The sequence below is a fragment of the Taurulus bubalis genome (assembly GCF_910589615.1).
Source record: "Taurulus bubalis genome assembly, chromosome: 3".
NCBI lineage: Eukaryota > Metazoa > Chordata > Actinopteri > Perciformes > Cottidae > Taurulus > Taurulus bubalis.
Window position 1 is genome coordinate 43,127,627 of NC_136591.1, and position 20,271 is coordinate 43,147,897.

At 46.5% G+C, this 20,271-nt stretch overlaps 3 protein-coding genes across 3 annotated transcripts in view; 1 reads left to right on the top strand and 2 right to left on the bottom strand.

Annotated features, from left to right (window-relative positions):
• The window catches only part of LOC306734053 (voltage-gated potassium channel subunit beta-2-like), a gene marked incomplete at its 3' end in the record, with an annotated part of 47,920 nt that extends 34,782 nt beyond the window's left edge, over positions 1-13,138 (bottom strand). The window contains exon 1 of the mRNA XM_079215383.1: positions 13,135-13,138. The remainder of the gene's footprint in view (positions 1-13,134) is intronic.
• A 2,702-nt stretch (positions 13,139-15,840) lies between these two features.
• On the bottom strand, positions 15,841-17,541 carry trappc1 (trafficking protein particle complex subunit 1). The gene is made up of 5 exons (XM_079215387.1): positions 17,487-17,541; positions 17,175-17,273; positions 16,765-16,835; positions 16,534-16,672; positions 15,841-16,121 (listed from the first exon to the last, which is right to left on the bottom strand). Exons 2-5 carry the CDS (start codon positions 17,271-17,273, stop codon positions 15,993-15,995), a joined length of 438 nt encoding a protein of 145 aa, XP_079071513.1. The 5' UTR covers positions 17,487-17,541; the 3' UTR covers positions 15,841-15,992.
• Positions 17,542-17,705: 164 nt separating this feature from the next.
• Positions 17,706-19,589, top strand: psmb6 (proteasome 20S subunit beta 6). The gene is made up of 7 exons (XM_079215385.1): positions 17,706-17,848; positions 18,089-18,156; positions 18,256-18,321; positions 18,452-18,517; positions 18,591-18,720; positions 19,184-19,328; positions 19,408-19,589. Exons 1-7 carry the CDS (start codon positions 17,753-17,755, stop codon positions 19,533-19,535), a joined length of 699 nt encoding a protein of 232 aa, XP_079071511.1. The 5' UTR covers positions 17,706-17,752; the 3' UTR covers positions 19,536-19,589.
• Positions 19,590-20,271: the final 682 nt, after the last annotated feature.

A 20,271-nucleotide genomic window follows, 5' to 3' on the forward strand; every position in this document is an offset into this window, starting at 1 on the left:
TCAGAGTTGACAAAAAACTATGTTTTGTGTGTCTTGATGGACACACACACACACACACACACACACACACACACACACACACACACACACACACACACACACACACATACACGGTTGAATTAGTATTTTAGATAAAGTTATAGTCTGATGTGATATCCACCCAAAGCTAACAATGTCCAGCATGTGTCCTGCTGTGGGAAAGATGAAACATTAAACTCTAACACAGGCATCTGCTGATGTTGACACTCACCTCTGCAGCGATCCTTCAAGCTCATCTTCCTTCACAGCCCGGCGCTTCCTCGCTGCTCAGAGCCACTGCTTTGCTCCACACTTAGCATCCAGCTAACCAGCTCCGGTTAGCATATAGCTTGAGGAGAAGCTCCGGGTGTACGTCCTTTGCTGCTGAAGTTTTAAATCCGGACGTTCGGGTCCCAACTCTTTCAGCCTCTTCTTGTCAACACCTGACCGTCGGTTGAAAGGTGTTTCGCGTAGAGATGCCACAGAGTGTTCAGTCGCCATGCTAACATAATCAAAGCCTCTGCTAGTGTTGCTCGTAGCTACGTGGGAGCTGTATGGGCTGTGAGGGAATGATGAAGGTCTCTGATTCGACGAATAGTCCAACCACGTTGCAATAAGAAACGATGTCATTGGCTAAGAGCACTTTTGTGCGCCTGAGGATTCTCGTTTCATCCGCCAATGAGAAGCTGTCCTCGCCGTAACGCCAGAGGGTTCATCCCAAGGCTCTAAACTGCATCCCCATTTCCTTCACTTGCGTCCTTTCCTTGCGTCTTAGTCCCTCCCACCAGGGATGCATGGAGAGACCAAGGAAACCAAGCGAGGAGAGAGGACACAAGGAAACATGTTTTAAAAGACATGAGACGTCCTTTCCTCTGAAGCGTCACGTGAAGCGACGATGACTGACAGCTGATCACAGCTGATCACATCTGATCACAGCTGATCACATCTGATCACAGCTGATCACATCTGATCACATCTGATCACAGCTGATCAGGCTCCTCGATCATGGCTTGATGCTGCGCTTTCCATCGCCGAGTGAAGTCGGCACCAAGTCTGCAGAGTTTTCCAGCAAACTGTGGAGGCAGCGACTGCTCTGGGGTTAGCAGTGCTGTCCTGCAGCGTCCAGAGGTGCCAAGGAACGAAGTACAAATACTTTGAAAAATATGTCGCGTGAAAAGTAGACCGCTATATCTGCGTTTTAAACGCTGCCATGGTGAAGATGCAACAGCAGCTCTCCTGTGAGGAGCAACCGGAGTTCTCCTCGCACCGGAGCAGCTCTCTGAACACAGAGCAGCTCTATGAACCCGGACCGGCTCTATGAACCCAGAGCAGCTCTCTGAACCCAGAGCAGCTCTCTGAACACAGAGCAGCTCTATGAACCCGGACCGGCTCTATGAACCCAGAGCAGCTCTCTGAACCCAGAGCGGCTCTCTGAACCCGGAGCAGCTCTCTGAACCCAGAGCAGCTCTCTGAACACAGAGCAGCTCTATGAACCCAGAGCAGCTCTCTGAACACAGAGCAGCTCTATGAACACAGAGCAGCTCTATGAACCCAGAGCAGCTCTCTGAACACAGAGCAGCTCTATGAACCCGGAGCAGCTCTCTGAACACAGAGCAGCTCTCTGAACTCAGAGCAGCTCTCTGAACTCAGAGCAGCTCTATGAACCCGGAGCAGCTGTTTTACATGTATTGTCCACTTGGTGGCGCAGTAGAGCAAATGAAGCTCCATGAAGCTTCGGCACATGAGCGAACCGATTGGATGGAAAGCTTCAATGCTTCAGGAAGCTTCATCTCGCCATCACTACCAAAGTGTGGTGGAGCTGCCTCTGTGCGCGAGAGGAAAAATGTAATGGTGGTCTAATGGTGTAATAATTAATATTAAACATAATTTTTTTTTAAATTAAGTAGGATTTTTTAATTATAAAATGTCCCTTTGTAAGATTTAAATTTAAAATTAAAAACGTACAATTTAATAAATAGATGCACTTCCGGTCCGGCCGCCAGACTGTCTTTTACTACACACTAGCTAGCCTAGCTTGTGCACCTAACGTCATTTCATTCATTCAGCAACATCCATGAAAACATGTTAAACTGGCTGAAATCAGGAAGCTGTCAGGTGGGACATCTGAAGCTATCAGTCATAAAAGAGGAGAGGGACAGAGAGAGAGGGAGGAACCGGAGGGAGAGGGTCAGGGTTAACCCTAACCGGCCCTAGGGACACGGCTGGCACTTGCCATACAGTGTAGCAGACTTTTGCGAAATTTCCAAGATCCCAAATAAAATACTAAGAGGAATATTAAAAATCGGGAAAGGACATGCTAATATAGTTGGGACCGTGATGACCAACTTGGCAAAGTTTGGAACCATTTGGACTTCCGGTTCCTGAGTTATCACCGTTCAAACTTTGCTTCTTTGTAACCGATGTGTCACAGTACCATTCTTGGCTGCCAGAGGGCGCAAGTGACTGACACCCAGCATACAAACTGACATTTGTGTATGCCTAGTGTCAGTTATGGTTTAATAAGTCATTTTAACATTACTGACATTGTGCATACATTTGTGTATGCCCAGTGTCAGTCCTGTTTTAATAAGTCATTTTAACATTACTGACATTGTGCATACATTTGTGTATGCCCAGTGTCAGTTATGGTTTAATAAGTCATTTTAACATTACTGACATTGTGCATACATTTGTGCATACATTTGTGCATACATTTGTGTATGCCTAGTGTCATTTGATTTTGTTCATAAATTCTTGTTTTAGTTATCTTTTCTTAAATACTATTCTTTTAACTACATTATACTATTTAGAGTACAATATAATTATTTTAAGACAGTAATTGGGAGAGTGTCTGAACCTGGATTCGAACACGGAACCTCCCGTTTGAAAGACGAGGAAGAGGAACATGGCAATCAATTTCAAAAACTTGTATACATTGTTAATACATTTGTGTATGCCTAGTGTCAGTCATCATACAGGTCTACCCAGGAGCAGTGGCTTGTGGGCTGGGTTACAGTCCTGGTTCTGGTCCTGGTTCTTGGGGGTCACACATCATACAAGTGACCCCGTCAGCCAGCACTGGAGGAGGGGACACACACATGCTGCAGCAGCCCCACAAAGAGCATTGGTCTAGATCAGGGATTCCCAAAGTGTGGTGCGGAGAGGAAAAATGTAATGGTGGTCTAATGGTATAATAATTCATATTAAACATAATTTTAAAAAAATTAAGTAGGATTTTTTAATTATACTAATTCCCTTTGTAAGATTTACATTTAATTACAATTAAAAACGTACAATTTAATAAATAGATGCACTTCCGGTCCGGCCGCCAGACTGTCTTTTACTACACGCTAGCTAGCCTAGCTTGTGCACCTAACGTCATTTCATTCATTCAGCAACATCATGAAAATATGTTAAACTGGCTGAAATCAGGAAGCTGTCAGGTGGGACATCTGAAGATATCAGTAATAAAAGAGGAGAGGGACAGAGAGAGAGGGAGGAACCGGAGGGAGAGAAACAGAGAGGTGCTGGGGAGAGACCGGGAGAAGAAACCGACCGGGAGTCTGAGGAAGAGGAGACGGAGGAGACCGAGAAGGAGGAAGAGATATCAGACAAACCGGGAGCACAGAGACCATCGAAGAGTCAAGGTGAAGAAAGAGGAGACGAGAGTGAGCATCAGACTGGGAAGAAAAGAGGAAACATGATGACAATTCTCTGGGTCTGGGCTTCACTTGGAATGCAGATTGTTGTGCAGTGAGGTTCTGGCTAACAGCTGTCTGAAGACTCTTATTTGAGCCGCCACCTGAACACCAAGCATGCCAGTGCAAGTCAGAAGCCCCTTACATTTTAGATCCACATGGGAAGAGTTACAAAACAGACAAAAACAATTGCAGTCTCATTCAGGTGAGTCTCTCACTTTCTCCCTCTCCATCTCTCTTGCTGCGCTGCATGTGAACATCCTCATATGGACTCCTCCTTTTTTATTCATATCTGTTTCTGAGCCTATCATGAGCCTCTCTTTGTTCTTTACGTGCTTACTGTGTTTAAGTAAATACATGTGAAATGCAATCTGCCTCTGAGCCTGTGTGTGTGTCCTCGCCATGCAGGGAGCTGTTTGAGCTGTGGGTTTGAGCTGTGGGTTTGAGCTGTGGGTTGAGCTGTGGGGTTGAGCTGTGGGGTTGAGCTGTGGGTTTGAGCTGTGGGTTTGAGCTGTGGGTTGAGCTGTGGGTTGAGCTGTGGGTTGAGCTGTGGGTTGAGCTGTGGGTTGAGCTGTGGGTTGAGCTGTGGGTTGAGCTGTGGGTTTGAGCTGTGGGTTGAGCTGTGGGTTGAGCTGTGGGTTTGAGCTGTGGGGTTGAGCTGTGGGTTTGAGCTGTGGGTTGAGCTGTGGGTTGAGCTGTGGGTTTGAGCTGTGGGTTTGAGCTGTGGGTTGAGCTGTGGGTTGAGCTGTGGGTTGAGCTGTGGGTTTGAGCTGTGCGACGCCCCGGAAGGCGCTTAAAGTTGAGAATATTAATACGTCGTAGAGAAGAAAAGTCTTTTCATTAGCTGTGTGTCACATGGTGATGATTCCTTTTGCTGTTCCAGTTTTTGGTTTGAACAAGTCTTAAGGCTTGAATTATTAAATATGTGGTTCAACTGCACTGGAAAAGTGACAGCTGATGGAGGAGTGGAAGATAACCTCTAGCGTCTGGCATTCAGCCCACTGGTTAAGTGTCTCAGTGTTGACTAAAGTTGCCTTTAGCACCCTTTTTTGCTTGATCATTTAAATCCCATGAATTAGGGAATCAGCTCTTCTCAACTTTGAGTTTTCTCAGATCCTCATCAGGCATAACAACTAAACATTTAAAAACAGTCCAAACATGTCAAACTAACAGGCTGCTTTACTACCATGAAGTCAAACTATTTTAAAGTCAATACAAAAACAGACAGTTAACCAATGTAAAGCCATATTGGTGTCGTCTCTAATTGTCTTACATTACAATAGTCAAACCTTCATTTGGCAAATGATGTCCACAGCAGCAAGAGCCGAATCTGAGATCAGTTTCTGACATAGATTTAGTGTGTAACATCTTTCTATCTTTTAAACTTGTCTGAATTGCTATAGTTAGTCAAATCAAAAGATGACTTTCTTGTCTGTTGGCTCGAGGTAAGTCCTGGAAAATTACATTTTATGGCCAGTTTGTCTCTCTGAGAGTTTTAAGTTATGATCGACACTTGAGGGTTATCATGGTTGACGTCTGTTTATGCATATATATATATATATATATATATATATATATATATATATATATATATATATATATATATATATATATATATATATATATATATATTAGGGCTGGGCAAAGTTGAAAAAATTTAACTGATTAATCACATTATTTTTCTGAGATTAATCGCGATTAATCACATTATTCGCCAAATTCAATAATGAAGTAAAAACTAGTGTATTGCACGCTTTTATTTTAAAGTAATGTTATCAAAACAATATAACACTCTGGAGCCACAGCAAGTTAACAACAGTATATCAATACAAAATATATGCAAAAGAGATGTAACAAGCCCCTCCTTCTTTTGTCATGTTCAGTAGTAAGGGTCCCTGTGAGGGACAAGCCCCTCCTTCTTTTGTCATGTTCAGTAGTAAGGGTCCCTGTGAGGGACAAGCCACTCCTTCTTTTGTCATGTTCAGTAGTAAGGGTCCCTGTGAGGGACAAGCCCCTCCTTCTTTTGTCATGTTCGGTAGTAAGGGTCCCTGTGAGGGACAAGCCCCTCCTTCTTTTGTCATGTTCAGTAGTAAGGGTCCCTGTGAGGGACAAGCCCCTCCTTCTTTTGTCATGTTCAGTAGTAAGGGTCCCTGTGAGGGACAAGCCCCTCCTTCTTTTGTCATGTTCGGTAGTAAGGGTCCCTGTGAGGGACAAGCCCCTCCTTCTTTTGTCATGTTCAGTAGTAAGGGTCCCTGTGAGGGACAAGCCCCTCCTTCTTTTGTCATGTTCGGTAGTAAGGGTCCCTGTGAGGGACAAGCCCCTCCTTCTTTTGTCATGTTCAGTTACCTTAAATATGTACAGTGGCGGCTGGTGGCATTTTTTTTTGGTGGGGCCATCTAATCCCAATGCAAAAAAAGGTATCACGCATTACTACTTTGCAGTTAAATATTTAACATTTATTCCAACACTGACATAATAAGGACGTCTTATTAATACAATTCAGTATATTACAAGTAGGGATGGGCATCGTTTGGGTTTTTCCCGATGCCGTTGCTAAAACAATACTTTTAAAACTATACCGGTGCCTGAACTGTACCTTTTTATTGCCAAGGCAGATTTGTTTTTTCTTCAAATTGAACAATATATTATTAACTATTGAGAGTATACTTTAAATATAAATAAATACAAAACACTTGACTTCAAACTACAACTTCAAACCTTTTTAACTTCTATATATATATATATATATATATATATATATATATATATATATATATATATATATATATATATATATATATATATATATATATATAAATAAAAGAACAGACACAAGCATCAGGTGGCTTGATTGGGACACGTGATCCAAACCCACTACGGACGACCACCATGTTATGAGCTAAGAGGTTTTTGTCTTTTCACATATTCCTGTGAGATCAGGCTCTTTCTTTCTGTCCTGTTTCCCCACCATGTTTCTCTAAAGACTGTCTGCTCTGCCAACATCAATAAAAAAGACCTGAAGTCAACCGGTTCCTCCCTGAGCTCTGGCAATGCCCCGTGGATGTTTGATCACATTCATCTTCCACGCAAGGAAGTTACCCTTCGTTTTGGGAGGCGGATCATGAATACATTAATATTATTAGAGCGATCACAAACTGCAGTACAGCAATAGAAGCCCTGCATCCTGCATCAAGATGAGCTATAATGATAAGAACTATAATGAGGGGTGGGCTGTGGGGACCATGGTGTCCAGCTGGTGGATCCCAAACAGATCTTTTTGGGAGAGATATTCTGTAATATCAGCTCCTCTGATGAGAACATATTTCCTGTTCTGTTGGTTGTTTAATAATCAGAAATATGGACTTTGAGAACTCTCAACCTGGGTCCAGTTCGGACCAAAACGCTGTGTGAAGGCGTTCCACTACTCACATATGAGCCATGACAAAGCGAGGGTAATACAAACAAACACACACCAGACTACAGACAGTACATTTGCCCTCTTCCTGTTCACACAGTCTCATCACTTCATTAGAAGAAGTTAAGAAAGAGGAGGATGCTGTATTGATAGAAAGGAGAAGTCCATTTACTCTCAAGTATAATCAAGTGTTTTAATAAAGCAGGTACAGCTATGGAGGGTCATTTACCCAGAGCAAGTTTTGAAAATACATTCTTATAATTTTGGCAATTTTGAAAATAATCGGAAATCTTATTGGTAATTTCTCAAGTTAAAAACTTGTGAAACTGCAAAAGAAAATTCAATTTGAAGACAAAATTGATCATAAAGAATTGTCATCTTTTTAATTTTAACCCTAGAACACTAACGTCGGGTGATTGTGAATACATCATTTTCATTGTGTTGCTTTTGTTTGAAATGTGTGTATATTGTAGCTTCATACTGCTCACTGACGTTATTGAAGGAGGGTGTGTCTTGTTGAAGGTAGGCGTGTCTTATTGAAGGAGGGTGTGTCTTGTTGAAGGTAGGCGTGTCTTGTTGAAGGAGGGTGTGTCTTATTGAAGGAGGGTGTGTCTTGTTGAAGGTAGACGTGTCTTGTTGAAGGTAGGCGTGTCTTATTGAAGGAGGGTGTGTCTTGTTGAAGGTAGACGTGTCTTATTGAAGGTAGACGTGTCTTATTGAAGGTAGACGTGTCTTATTGAAGGTAGACGTGTCTTATTGAAGGTAGGCGTGTCTTATTGAAGGTAGGCGTGTCTTGTTGAAGGTAGGCGTGTCTTATTGAAGGAGGGTGTGTCTTGTTGAAGGTAGACGTGTCTTATTGAAGGTAGACGTGTCTTATTGAAGGTAGACGTGTCTTATTGAAGGTAGACGTGTCTTATTGAAGGAGGGTGTGTCTTGTTGAAGGTAGGCGTGTCTTATTGAAGGTAGGCATGTCTTGTTGAAGGTAGGCGTGTCTTGTTGAAGGTAGGCGTGTCTTGTTGAAGGTAGGCGTGTCTTATTGAAGGTAGACGTGTCTTGTTGAAGGTAGGCGTGTCTTGTTGAAGGTAGGCGTGTCTTGTTGAAGGTAGACGTGTCTTGTTGAAGGTAGGCGTGTCTTATTGAAGGTAGACGTGTCTTATTGAAGGTAGACGTGTCTTGTTGAAGGTAGGCGTGTCTTGTTGAAGGTAGGCGTGTCTTATTGAAGGTAGACGTGTCTTGTTGAAGGTAGACGTGTCTTGTTGAAGGTAGGCGTGTCTTGTTGAAGGTAGGCGTGTCTTGTTGAAGGTAGGCATGTCTTGTTGAAGGTAGGCGTGTCTTGTTGAAGGTAGGCGTGTCTTGTTGAAGGTGAACGTGTCTTGTTGAAGGTGAACGTGTCTTATTGAAGGTGGACGTGTCTTATTGAAGGTAGGCGTGTCTTGTTGAAGGTGAACGTGTCTTATTGAAGGTAGGCGTGTCTTATTGAAGGCGGACGTGTCTTATTGAAGGCGGACGTGTCTTATTGAAGGTAGGCGTCTTATTGAAGGTTGGCGTGTCTCTCTGACCCGACCCTGTTTTTTTTTCGGGTGATTTTCACCCGACGTTAGTGATAGAGCGTGAAAACTTCCGGTTTTAACATTGAAGGGAGACTTTTCCTTCACAGGACAAGACTCACATGTTCCAGGAACATGTGGACCAAAGTACAAGTTCAGTTAGTGTTCTAATGTTAAAGGTGTATTCTCCTCAGAGCAGAAGGGAACTGAACAGCCTTCATGACTTCAGGTCAGGAGAAGAAAGTTCAAATCAGGGAATTAGGATGAAGAATAATCCTCATTATCTCTTTTGATTACAGAAACAATGTAGGAACTACGCTAATGGAGAGCTGGTATCAATCCACAGCCTTGCTGAGCTGGAACAACTGGAATGTGCCATGTACAAGGTTACGACTAAAAAAGATCATTACTGGAACCTAATGCATCGGGAAAGAAGTGAATGTTTCTATTCAGTTTGTGCCTCTAATGCGTTTACAATGAAAACACAGAGGTAAACATGTGTTATTGAATTATGTTACTACTCTCACTAATCGTCCACCAAATAAATCTACAAAAAAGCCCCTGAAGCACATAGAAACATCCTACTGAGCTGAATACTACTTAGTGTGTACTTCTATCTCAGATTAACATGTTGTTGTACTGCATTAACCTGCTGACACATGTTGATGTTATGTTGCAGATTCAGATTTGACTCAAACTATGTAATAATTCAATTTGATGCATAATAACTATATCAATCCAGGAGACAACTCCAATGCAGTGGATTGTTTTTCTGATCATAATTATGTTGAGATGAAAAACACAGACTGTATGAATGTTAGTACAGTAGTCATCCTCAGGTCATCCATTGTTTGTTTCTTTCTTTCTTTCTTTTCAGACTAATAAAGGATAAGTTTGGACCGATCGGTCTAAACACGACTACTCCCATTGGGCTCATGGCCAACCCGACAGCCGTTGGCTTAAACGAGAGCATTGCATTGAGATGAACTACTGGAGTAAGTAAACTAAAGACTCAGGAGGAGAGGTTATAACTTAATAGAGATGAATGTAGACATTTGAACCTCAAGAAAAGACACTTTCATGACCCCTGGTGGATGATTATTAAAGTAGCTCAAGAAAACAGTCCAGATGAGCATGCCGCTCACCGTGCAGTTTCGGCGGGTTGGGAAACGCCAAGGCCGGCGCTCATTAGTGGCCATGAGTGACGGCCGCGTAGGCAGGCTACTTTTCATCCATGACAACATCTCCGGGCGGCGTTTCCTGTGCAACACGGGTGCACAGAGGAGCGTCCAGCCTGCATCCCGTTTGGACATGGTGACCGACAGCCATGGCCCTCCGATGGAAGCGGCTAATGGGACCCCCATCCGCACGTATGGCACAAGGTACATTGATTCGCGCTTTGGAGGGCATCGGTTTGGCTGGGATTTTGTCACGGCAAAAGTCGCCATTCCCCTCCTTGGCGCTGACTTTTTGTGTGCGCATGGACTGTTGGTGGATGTTAAGAACCGCCGTTTGATCGACGCTGTCACGTTCTGCTCTTATACGTGCACACTCAGCGAGGCTGACCCCATACGACTGTCTGGCATGCTCTCCACATCGGATGACTTCCACCGTTTGCTGGCTGGTTTTCCAGCACTCACTCAGCCCACTTTCTCTGCGTCGGCCGTGAAACATGGTGTGGAGCACCATATCGCCACTACTGGTCCACCCGTCTACGCCCGTGCTCAGTGCCTCGACCCGACCAAGCTTGCTGTTGCTAAGGCTGAGTTTTCTAACATGGAACGCCTTGGAATAGTACGCCGATCCGACAGCCCGTGGGCGTCACCCCTTCACATCGTCCCCAAACCTGGTGCCGGCTGGCGCCCACGTGGCGACTACCGGCGGCTTAATGAGGCAACGACACCTGACCGATACCCGGTCCCGAACATACAGGATTTTTCAGCACACATGGCCGGTATGGTGATTTTTTTCTAAGGTAGACCTCGTGCGGGGCTATCATCAGGTGCCCATGCATTCACTGGACATTCCGAAAACGGCGGTGATTACGCCGTTTGGTCTTTTTGAGTTCTTAAGGATGCCGTTCGGCCTTGAAAACTCAGCCCAATCTTTTCAACGCCTCATGGACTCTGTTTTACGTGACCTGCCTTTTCTTTTTGTGTATTTGGACTTTGGATTTACTTTTAAATGCACGTTCCTCATTTCTTTATTTTAAGTCACGTTTTTCAAAATCATTCTGTTCTTTCACTCTTTCATTCATTCATAAATACATCTCATATTTTAATTGAAACAAGATAACTTTTATTTTATGATTCATCTAATTCAATTTGAAAACTGACTATCAATATTGTTGAGATATTATTTCATTGAACTTCATTTGATTTGACAGTCAGTTGTTGACTTCATACAGACGTTAACACAACTGTTCCACACAATACATGAATATATTCAGAGTCCTGGGTTTCCTCAACATGAAGAGAGGGTTTAAGTCAGGGATTCCCAAAGTGTGGTGGAGCTGCCTCTAGGGAAAAATGTAATGGTGGTCTAATGGTGTAATAATTAATATTAAACATAATAAAAAAAATTAAGTAGGATTTTTTTAATTATAAAATGTCCCTTTGTAAGATTCTCTCTCTCTCTCTCTCTCTCTCTCTCTCTCTCTCTCTCTCTCTCTCTCTCTCTCTCTCTCTCTCTCTCTCTCTCTCTCTCTCTCTCTCTCTCTCTCTCTCTCTCTCTCTCTCTCTCTCTCTCTCTCTCTCTCCCCTTTACGTGCTTGCTGTGTTTAAGTAAATAAATGTGAAATGCAATCTGCCTCTGAGCACGTGTCCTCGCTGTGCGACTCCGCGGAAGGCGTTTAAAGTTGAGAATATTTCAACTTTTAAGCGCACCGACATAACGCTAGAAAAACGCGTCGCGCGGCATTTAAAAAGCGCGCATGAAAGGCGCGCCGTACCAGAGGAAAACAATGGTTTTGTAAGCGACGCGTTTTTGAAAGTCGCGTCTGGTGTGAACGGCCCTTAGTGCTCTTTAAAAGTGACGCCTTGTGTAACTGAAACTACAAGGCGCTGCCCACTACACGGCGCTGCCCACTACACGGCGCTGCCCACTACACGGCGCTGCCCACTACACGGCGCTGCCCACTACACGGCGCTGCCCACTACACTACACGGCGCTGCCCACTACACTACATGGCGCTGCCCACTACACTACACGGCGCTGCCCACTACACTACACGGCGCTGCCCACTACACTACACGGCGCTGCCCACTACACGGCGCTGCCCACTACACGGCGCTGCCCACTACACTACACGGCGCTGCCCACTACGCTGCCCACTACACGGCGCTGCCCACTACACTACACGGCGCTGCCCACTACGCTGCCCACTACACGGCGCTGCCCACTACACTACACGGCGCTGCCCACTACGCTGCCCACTACAAGGCGCTGCCCACTACACTACACGGCGCTGCCCACTACACTACACGGCGCTGCCCACTACGCTGCCCACTACACGGCGCTGCCCACTACACGGCGCTGCCCACTACACGGCGCTGCCCACTACAAGGCGCTGCCCACTACACTACACGGCGCTGCCCACTACACAGCGCTGCCCACTACACTACACGGCGCTGCCCACTACACAGCGCTGCCCACTACACTACACGGCGCTGCCCACTACACAGCGCTGCCCACTACACTACAAGGCGCTGCCCACTACACTACAAGGCGCTGCCCACTACACTACACGGCGCTGCCCACTACACTACACGGCGCTGCCCACTACACTACACGGCGCTGCCCACTACACTACAAGGCGCTGCCCACTACACTACAAGGCGCTGCCCACTACACTACACGGCGCTGCCCACTACACGGCGCTGCCCACTACACTACACTACACTCTACACATAAGCACCAAGACACATATGGTTTACCATTTTGTATTTCCCCATATTAGCAACTGTAGAGTCACAAAACTGCGTTCTCAGATGCAGCACCCCATCTGTCACCCCATCTGTCACCCCATCTGTCACCCCATCTGTCACCCCATCTGTCACCCCATCTGTCACCCCATCTGTCACCCCATCTGTCACCCCATCTGTCACCCCATCTGTCACCCCATCTGCATCTCCAGCAGAACCTCCAAGAACCTCCATCGGCTCTGTTCGTCCCTTTGACAAGAAGGAAAGGCGCGGCCACTGTTCCATGACGCAGTTACAACGATGTTGTGTCCAAATAACCACCAAACAACCAGTCACATTTAGTGCTAACGAAACAAGCCAACAACATCAAAACACTGCAGTGCTGCACGCACACACACACACACACGCGCGCGCGCGCACACACACACACACCCAGCTGTCTGACCAGCAGCAACAAAAGCGCTGTGTATGATTAAATACGACTGCAGATTTTTGTTTAAGTAACACAGCCAGCATGTAACTATTTAACTCACCACATGTCCGTGATCCTCTGCGCGAAAGGCGTCATCAGTAAATCCAGCAGCAAGGTAGCTTCTAGGTTCTAGGTAGCAGCTAGAAGTTTCTAGTAGCTTTGTGCCCCTTTGACCAATCACAGCGCACGTTAATGCTCACGCTGGCCCGCTGACCAATCACACGTCCACGCCCCCTCGCAGGCCCTCACGTCAAAGGATCCGCCCAGTTTGTCAAACTAACGATCTGATTGGTTCAAATCCATGACAATCAACCACAGTGTATTTGTGAAAAACAATGAAATTATAAAATAGCTATAACTTTGTGATTCTGTTTAGGCCAGCAGAGAAGGCTTAGAAGGCCCTGACGGCCACCACACACACACACACACACACACACACACACACACACACACACACACACACACACACACACACACACACACACACACACACACACGTTTTAATGGTTCCCCTGAAGGCACTCATTACTGGTACAGTTCATTAAACAATGGCATTATGATAACCATGACTTTGGATATGTTGACAGTTTGAAATGCATCTCATTAAATATGTATAATATCTTATGCGTGGCTTTGCAGTGGAAACTCCTGAGGAAAGGTTCCCAATAGTTGTAGTCCTAAAACAAGTCAGGTCCCGTGAGCTGTCGTCTCTCTGGTTCAACACGCGTTAAATACTTCAGTCTGTCTCAAGTCAATATGGGCTGAAGAGGGCAACTCACATTTTATAGAATTGCTTATAAGTGATGTCGTCCTTGTATGATCTATTATGATCTATTATGAGTTCTTTTGTTCCCCTGGTTTTGTTTGTATATTTTATGTATTTGTTTGTTTTCTACTCCATTACTTTGGTTGTGTTCATTGCCTTTTGGTCCTTTTTGTTCACCGGTATTTAAGTTATGTATGACTATGCTTTGATAACTTTGTTTCTTAAAAAGGCACGATTTAAATAAAGTTATTATATAATTATAAATGAAATGAGTATTTGTGCAACTGTATTAATCCTCAGGTCAGCCAGGAAACCCTGACGACTACAGACTGCATGAAAGTACACGCGAGATACTGGCTCGCTTTATTAAATCAGATCATACAAGCCTAACACTAACTTTAGGTTCATTATGAATATTTATTTGAACTGAACCAGGACTGCACATTTGATCCCAAGACTCCAGAAGAAAACTGCTTCCATGTGCAGATGCTCTTGTGAGTATTGTTATAACCAGACAGGAGCAGATACCAACCCAGGTGGATGAAAGACCAGAGGCTGTGAGTCGGTACCTTGGAGGCCGGCCGCTGCAGCGGGGTCCACACGGCTGGGCTCTGGTTCCCTGAGGCCTGAGCCGCTGCAGCGGGGTCCACACGGCTGGGCTCTGGTTCCCTGAGGCCGGCCGCTGCAGCGGGGTCCACACGGCTGGGCTCTGGTTCCCTGAGGCCTGAGCTGCTGCAGCGGGGTCCACACGGCTGGGCTCTGGTTCCCTGAGGCCTGAGCCGCTCAGTAAATGAACGTCATGAACACATGAATATAACACGCTTACATGAACACATGAATATAACACATGAACACATGAATATAACACGTCTACATGAACACAACACGTCTACATGAACACATTAATATAACACATGAACACAAGAACATAACACGTTTACATGAACACATGAATATAACACATCTGCATGAACACATGAATATAACACATGAACACATGAATATAACACGGTTACATGAACACATGGATACAACACATGAACACATGAATACAACACATCTGCATGAACACATGAATACAACACATGAACACAAGAACATAACATGTTTACATGAACACATGAATATAACACATCTGCATGAACACATGAATATAACACATGAACACATGAATAAAACACGGTTACATGAACACAAGAACATAACACGTTTACATGAACACATGAATATAACACATGAACACATTAATATAACACATGAACACAAGAACACAACACGTTTACATGAACACATGAACATAACACATCTACATGAACACATGAATATAACACATTTACATGAACACATGAATACAACACATGAACACATGAACATAACATGTTTACATGACTTACTAAACTTTGGGGTTTATTTGTTTAAAGAACTCTTCCAGGTTCTCCATGACGTGAGAACCCTGGACATGTTGTTGCGTCCGTTGTAGTTTTTCTCTGCTATGCTAATGCTATGCTATGCGGCCTTCAGCCTCGGTGGTGCGGTGCTCAGGTGTCCAGCATTGCCTTCAGTCCCGTTAGTGGAGAGTTCTCTGGAGACCCGGTTCCTCTCTCCAGGCCTTTCACTCGTCCGCTGACATGAACTTCTTCATCTTTGTGGTTCCATCGATAGACGTTGAGCTTCTGGTTCTTCACACCGTGATGAACATGTCCACCAGGGCGGCACCGAGTCGGGGTTTGTTTGAAGAGCCTGCTACTACTGTCTGTAGATCATGTGATACCACAGACATGTTCTCATGAGTAAAGGAGACCTCCTGTCTGTAGTTCATGTGATACCACAGACATGTTCTCATGAGTAAAGGAGACCTCCTGTCTGTAGTTCATGTGATACCACAGACATGTTCTCATGAGTAAAGGAGACCTCCTGTCTGTAGTTCATGTGATACCACAGACGGCCAGCAGGAGGCGACGTGTCCTCAGGAATAAAGACAAGACAGCAGCTTCGTGTTCACACTTTAATCCACGATCACAATAAATATTACGTCTGTGTGTGTGTGTCCGTGTGTGTGTGCTCGCATGTGTGTGTATGGGTATGTGTCCGTGTTAGTGTGCGTGTGCCCGTGTTAGTGTGTGTGTTAGTGTGTGTGTGTGTGTGCCCGTGGATCAGGCGGCGCGGGGACTGTAGAACGGCAGTCCTCTGATGAAGGCGTCCAGACGGCTGCTGAACAACTCGCTGTCCAAACTGTGTCCCAACACACAGACTGGGTTCTTCACGATGTACTCCACATACAGCTGAGAGACAGACAGGAGAGAGACAGACAGGAGAGAGAGATATTAATATACACATTACCACATGTGTAATCCGTGGTGCCTTCAGGGCCTGTAAGTCTTCTCTGCTGCATAAACACAACGTTATATCTAATGATGTGCTCATGCACAGCTCCTGTCGTCCTCTGTTGCTCTGCTTCAGCTCCTGTCGTCCTCTGTTGCTCTGCTTCAGCTCCTGTCTTCCTCTGTTGCTCTGCTTCTGCCTGCAGCTTCTTTTAAGGAGAGCTCTCATCCAATCAGATTGGTAAACTGAACAACCTGTTTGTCTGCAGCGTGTCTCTGGCTGGATACGTGTGTGTGTGTGTGTGTGTGTGTGTGTGTGTGTATGTATGTATATATATATACATATATATACATAGTGTGTACTAGTACTCACGTTGCAGTACACGCTCTGCAGCGTGTCTCTGGCTGGAGGGACAGACAGGTCCGTGTTCATCACAAAGCGAAGGCCGCTGGGCGTCTCGTAGTAGTGCAGCCGGTACTTACTGGTCTGGAAGGACAGGAAGCCCTCCTTCCTGAGCACAGACAGGTAAGGAGCACAGACAGGTAGGGAGACAGGCTGCAGACAGACAGGCTGCAGACAGACAGACAGCTGCTGTAAGGATACAGGTCCAGAGGAGACATCTTACTGACGAAGGAGCGGATGGAGAAGAGCATCCCATACATCAGCTTGAACTCCTGCAGACAGACAGGTCAACACACAGGTTAACAGACAGACAGGTCAACACACAGACAGGTCAACACACAGACAGGTCAACACACAGGCAGACAGGTCAGAGAGACAGGTCAACACACAGACAGGTCAACACACAGACAGACAGGTCAGACAGACAGGTCAACAGACAGACAGGTCAACACACAGACAGGTCAACACACAGACAGGTCAACACACAGACAGGTCAACACACAGACAGGTCAACAGACATGTCCGCACACAGACAGACAGGTCAACAGAGAGACAGGTCAACAGAGAGACAGGTCCGCACACAGACAGGTTGACGTCACTGCCTGTCTCACCTCCTCCTTGGAGATGCCGGCCTGCTTCTTCCGGTTCCACTCGTTGTAAAACAAGCAGCTTCCGTTGCGGTCGAAGATGTACAAGTTGTGGACGGTCATCTGGAAGGAAGCGCATGCGCAGTATCAGCGTGAGGCGCCCGCAGCCTGTCTGCCTGCCTGTCTGTCTGTCCGGCAGCTCATGTAAACTCCTTTAAAATAAACACGTGACCAACCCCTTCACCCGCGCATTACAGACAGACAGGCTGCGGCAGCGCACTGGTTCAGTCTTAACAGTCAGATGAGTGCGCCGCGGAGGAAGAGCGCGCTGTTTACCTTCTCTCCTGCTTCCGGCCTCAGGACCCCGTGAGGGCTGTCCGCCTGCGCCTGAACACAATGCTGCCTGTGCCGAGCTTTATACCTTTTACATGTATATATATGTTGTTATGTACATGGAGCCTTCAAGAGAGGAGGCAGGAGCGCGCGTTGAACCCTCACACGGAGTTTGGTGGAGGTGGAGGTGAAGATGAAGGAGATGCTCTCCGGCGCGGAACCTTTAAATGTCCGCCTGACTGTAAAGCCCGCTCAGAACCAGAAACAAAATGGCGGCAGCAACAGTGATGCCGCTCTTCGGACAGCAGATGTCTTCTCAAAGCGATCTGGTCCCGGAATGGACCAGCCAGGAAGTCAGCACCGGGGTGAGTACAGGGGCTCCGGGCCGGGCCGGGCGGGTTCTGGTCCTGGTTCTGGGGAGAGTTTTAGAGCAGAGCAGCGTCTGAATGAGACGGCAGTTCTTCAGCTGGGAGCTACTGCGGCTAATGCTAACCGGACCGGGATATCTCTATAGAAGTGACCGGGGATGGAGCCCGAAAAGCGGCTCCCAGTGTCCGGTAATGGGCTCATTGTGTTGCTGTGTTAACCTGTCTGTCTGTCGTCAGACCACCATCATGGCGGTGGAGTATGACGGAGGAGTGGTGATCGGTGCCGACTCACGCACCACCACCGGGTAAGAGTGCGTGTGTGCGCGTGCGTGTGCGTCCAGACTAGTACCACTGAAGGACCCGCTCGTTTCAACCTGTCTGTCTCTCACCTGTCTGTCTCTCAGAGCTTACATCGCCAACAGAGTAACAGACAAACTGACTCCGATCCACGACCGGATCTTCTGCTGCAGGTCAGTCCCCACCCACTGTGTGTGTGTGTGTGTGTGTGTGTGTGTGTGTGTGTGTGTGAGAGCGCGCGCGCACACACATGACCTGTTCTGGGTGCGTAGTGGGGACCCTGACCTCCCGGTGTGTTACCAGGTCTGGTTCAGCTGCTGACACTCAGGCCATCGCTGACGTGGTGACCTACCAGCTGGGCTTCCACAGGTAAGACCCCAGGTTTGATTGACAGTCCCCGCCTCCAGTCAGCTGTTGCTAACCTGCCTGGTCCCGCCCCCAGCATCGAGCTGGACGAGCCCCCATTGGTGGAGACGGCTGCCAATCTGTTCAGAGCCAGCTGCTACCGCTACCGGGAGGAGCTAACGGCCGGCATCCTGGTGGCAGGCTGGGACCGCCGCAAGGGGGGGCAGGTACTGCTACATGTACTACTACTTCATGCACTGCTACATGTACATGAAGCTAACTGACTCACCTGTGCAGGTGTACTGCTACATGAAGCTAACTGACTCACCTGTGCAGGTGTAATGCTACATGAAGCTAACTGCCTCACCTGTGCAGGTGTACTGCTACATGTACATGAAGCTAACTGCCTCACCTGTGCAGGTGTACTGCTACATGTACATGAAGCTAACTGACTCACCTGTGCAGGTGTACTGCTACATGTACATGAAGCTAACTGACTCACCTGTGCAGGTGTACTGCTACATGTACATGAAGCTAACTGACTCACCTGTGCAGGTGTACTGCTACATGTACATGAAGCTAACTGCCTCACCTGTGCAGGTGTACTGCTACATGTACATGAAGCTAACTGACTCACCTGTGCAGGTGTACTGCTACATGTACATGAAGCTAACTGACTCACCTGTGCAGGTGTACTGCGTGCCCATTGGAGGGATGCTGGTGAGGCAGCCGGTGTCGGTGGGCGGCAGCGGCAGCTCCTACATCTACGGCTTCATGGACTCCAACTACAAGGCCAACATGACCAAGGACCAGTGTCTGGAGCTCACTGCCACAGGTACGCTGCAAGGCATGCTGGGAGCTGCTCCTGTCTGTGACTCTGTCTGTGTGTGTGACGCTACCTGTCTGTCTCTCAGCTCTGGCTCTGGCGATGGAGAGAGACGGGTCCTCTGGAGGCGTGGCCAGGCTGGCGAGCATCTCAGAGGACGGAGTGGAGAGACGGGTCATCCTGGGGAACGAGCTGCCCAAGTGCTCCACCCACTGAACACACACTCACTGTGTTCACCTTTTTGTGCTGTCAATAAAGTTTTCAGTCGTCTTCGTCGTCCCGCTCTTCTGTTCTCCTGAGGACCAGGGTTAGCGTAGCTTAGCATAAAGACTGGGAGTGGAGGGAAACTGTTAGCCGCGTTGAGAACCTCTGAATTGCGTTCAGAAGTTATTAACCAATTAACCTCTTAGGGGCGTGGCTCAATGTCAAAACACATAACTTCTAAATTACTTGGCCTATCTTCACAAACTTTGTAGCATATGTCAACATCGTGTCCAACATAGCGTATGTACCACACAGACTTAACAATAACTCTCTTGGGACCATGCTCTAAACCGTACCAGAAGTCGGACAATTTCATTTTCGCCCTTCATTTCTAGTTCAAATTGCCATAGTTTCCCAGTAGGTGGCGCTCTGACTATGAGTTCATATTGGCATGCAGAAGTCTTCCAGCCATGCCTCTCATAAAGCATGTTAACTTTGGAACAGTTTTGACAAAGTACAGTGGAGTTACAACAGCTTGCTGCATGATCACGAACCACATGCAATAGTCGTCACACCACTCCATGAAACCTCAAGCTTTTGATCACTTTAATACATATTTTTAGCTGTATATACATTTATTTACATATATAAATACATATATCTCATACACGTATATCAGGAGTGTCCAAACTACGGCCCGCGTCAGATTCTAAAACTATAATGGAGAGGCGGATGGGCTCCAACAGCA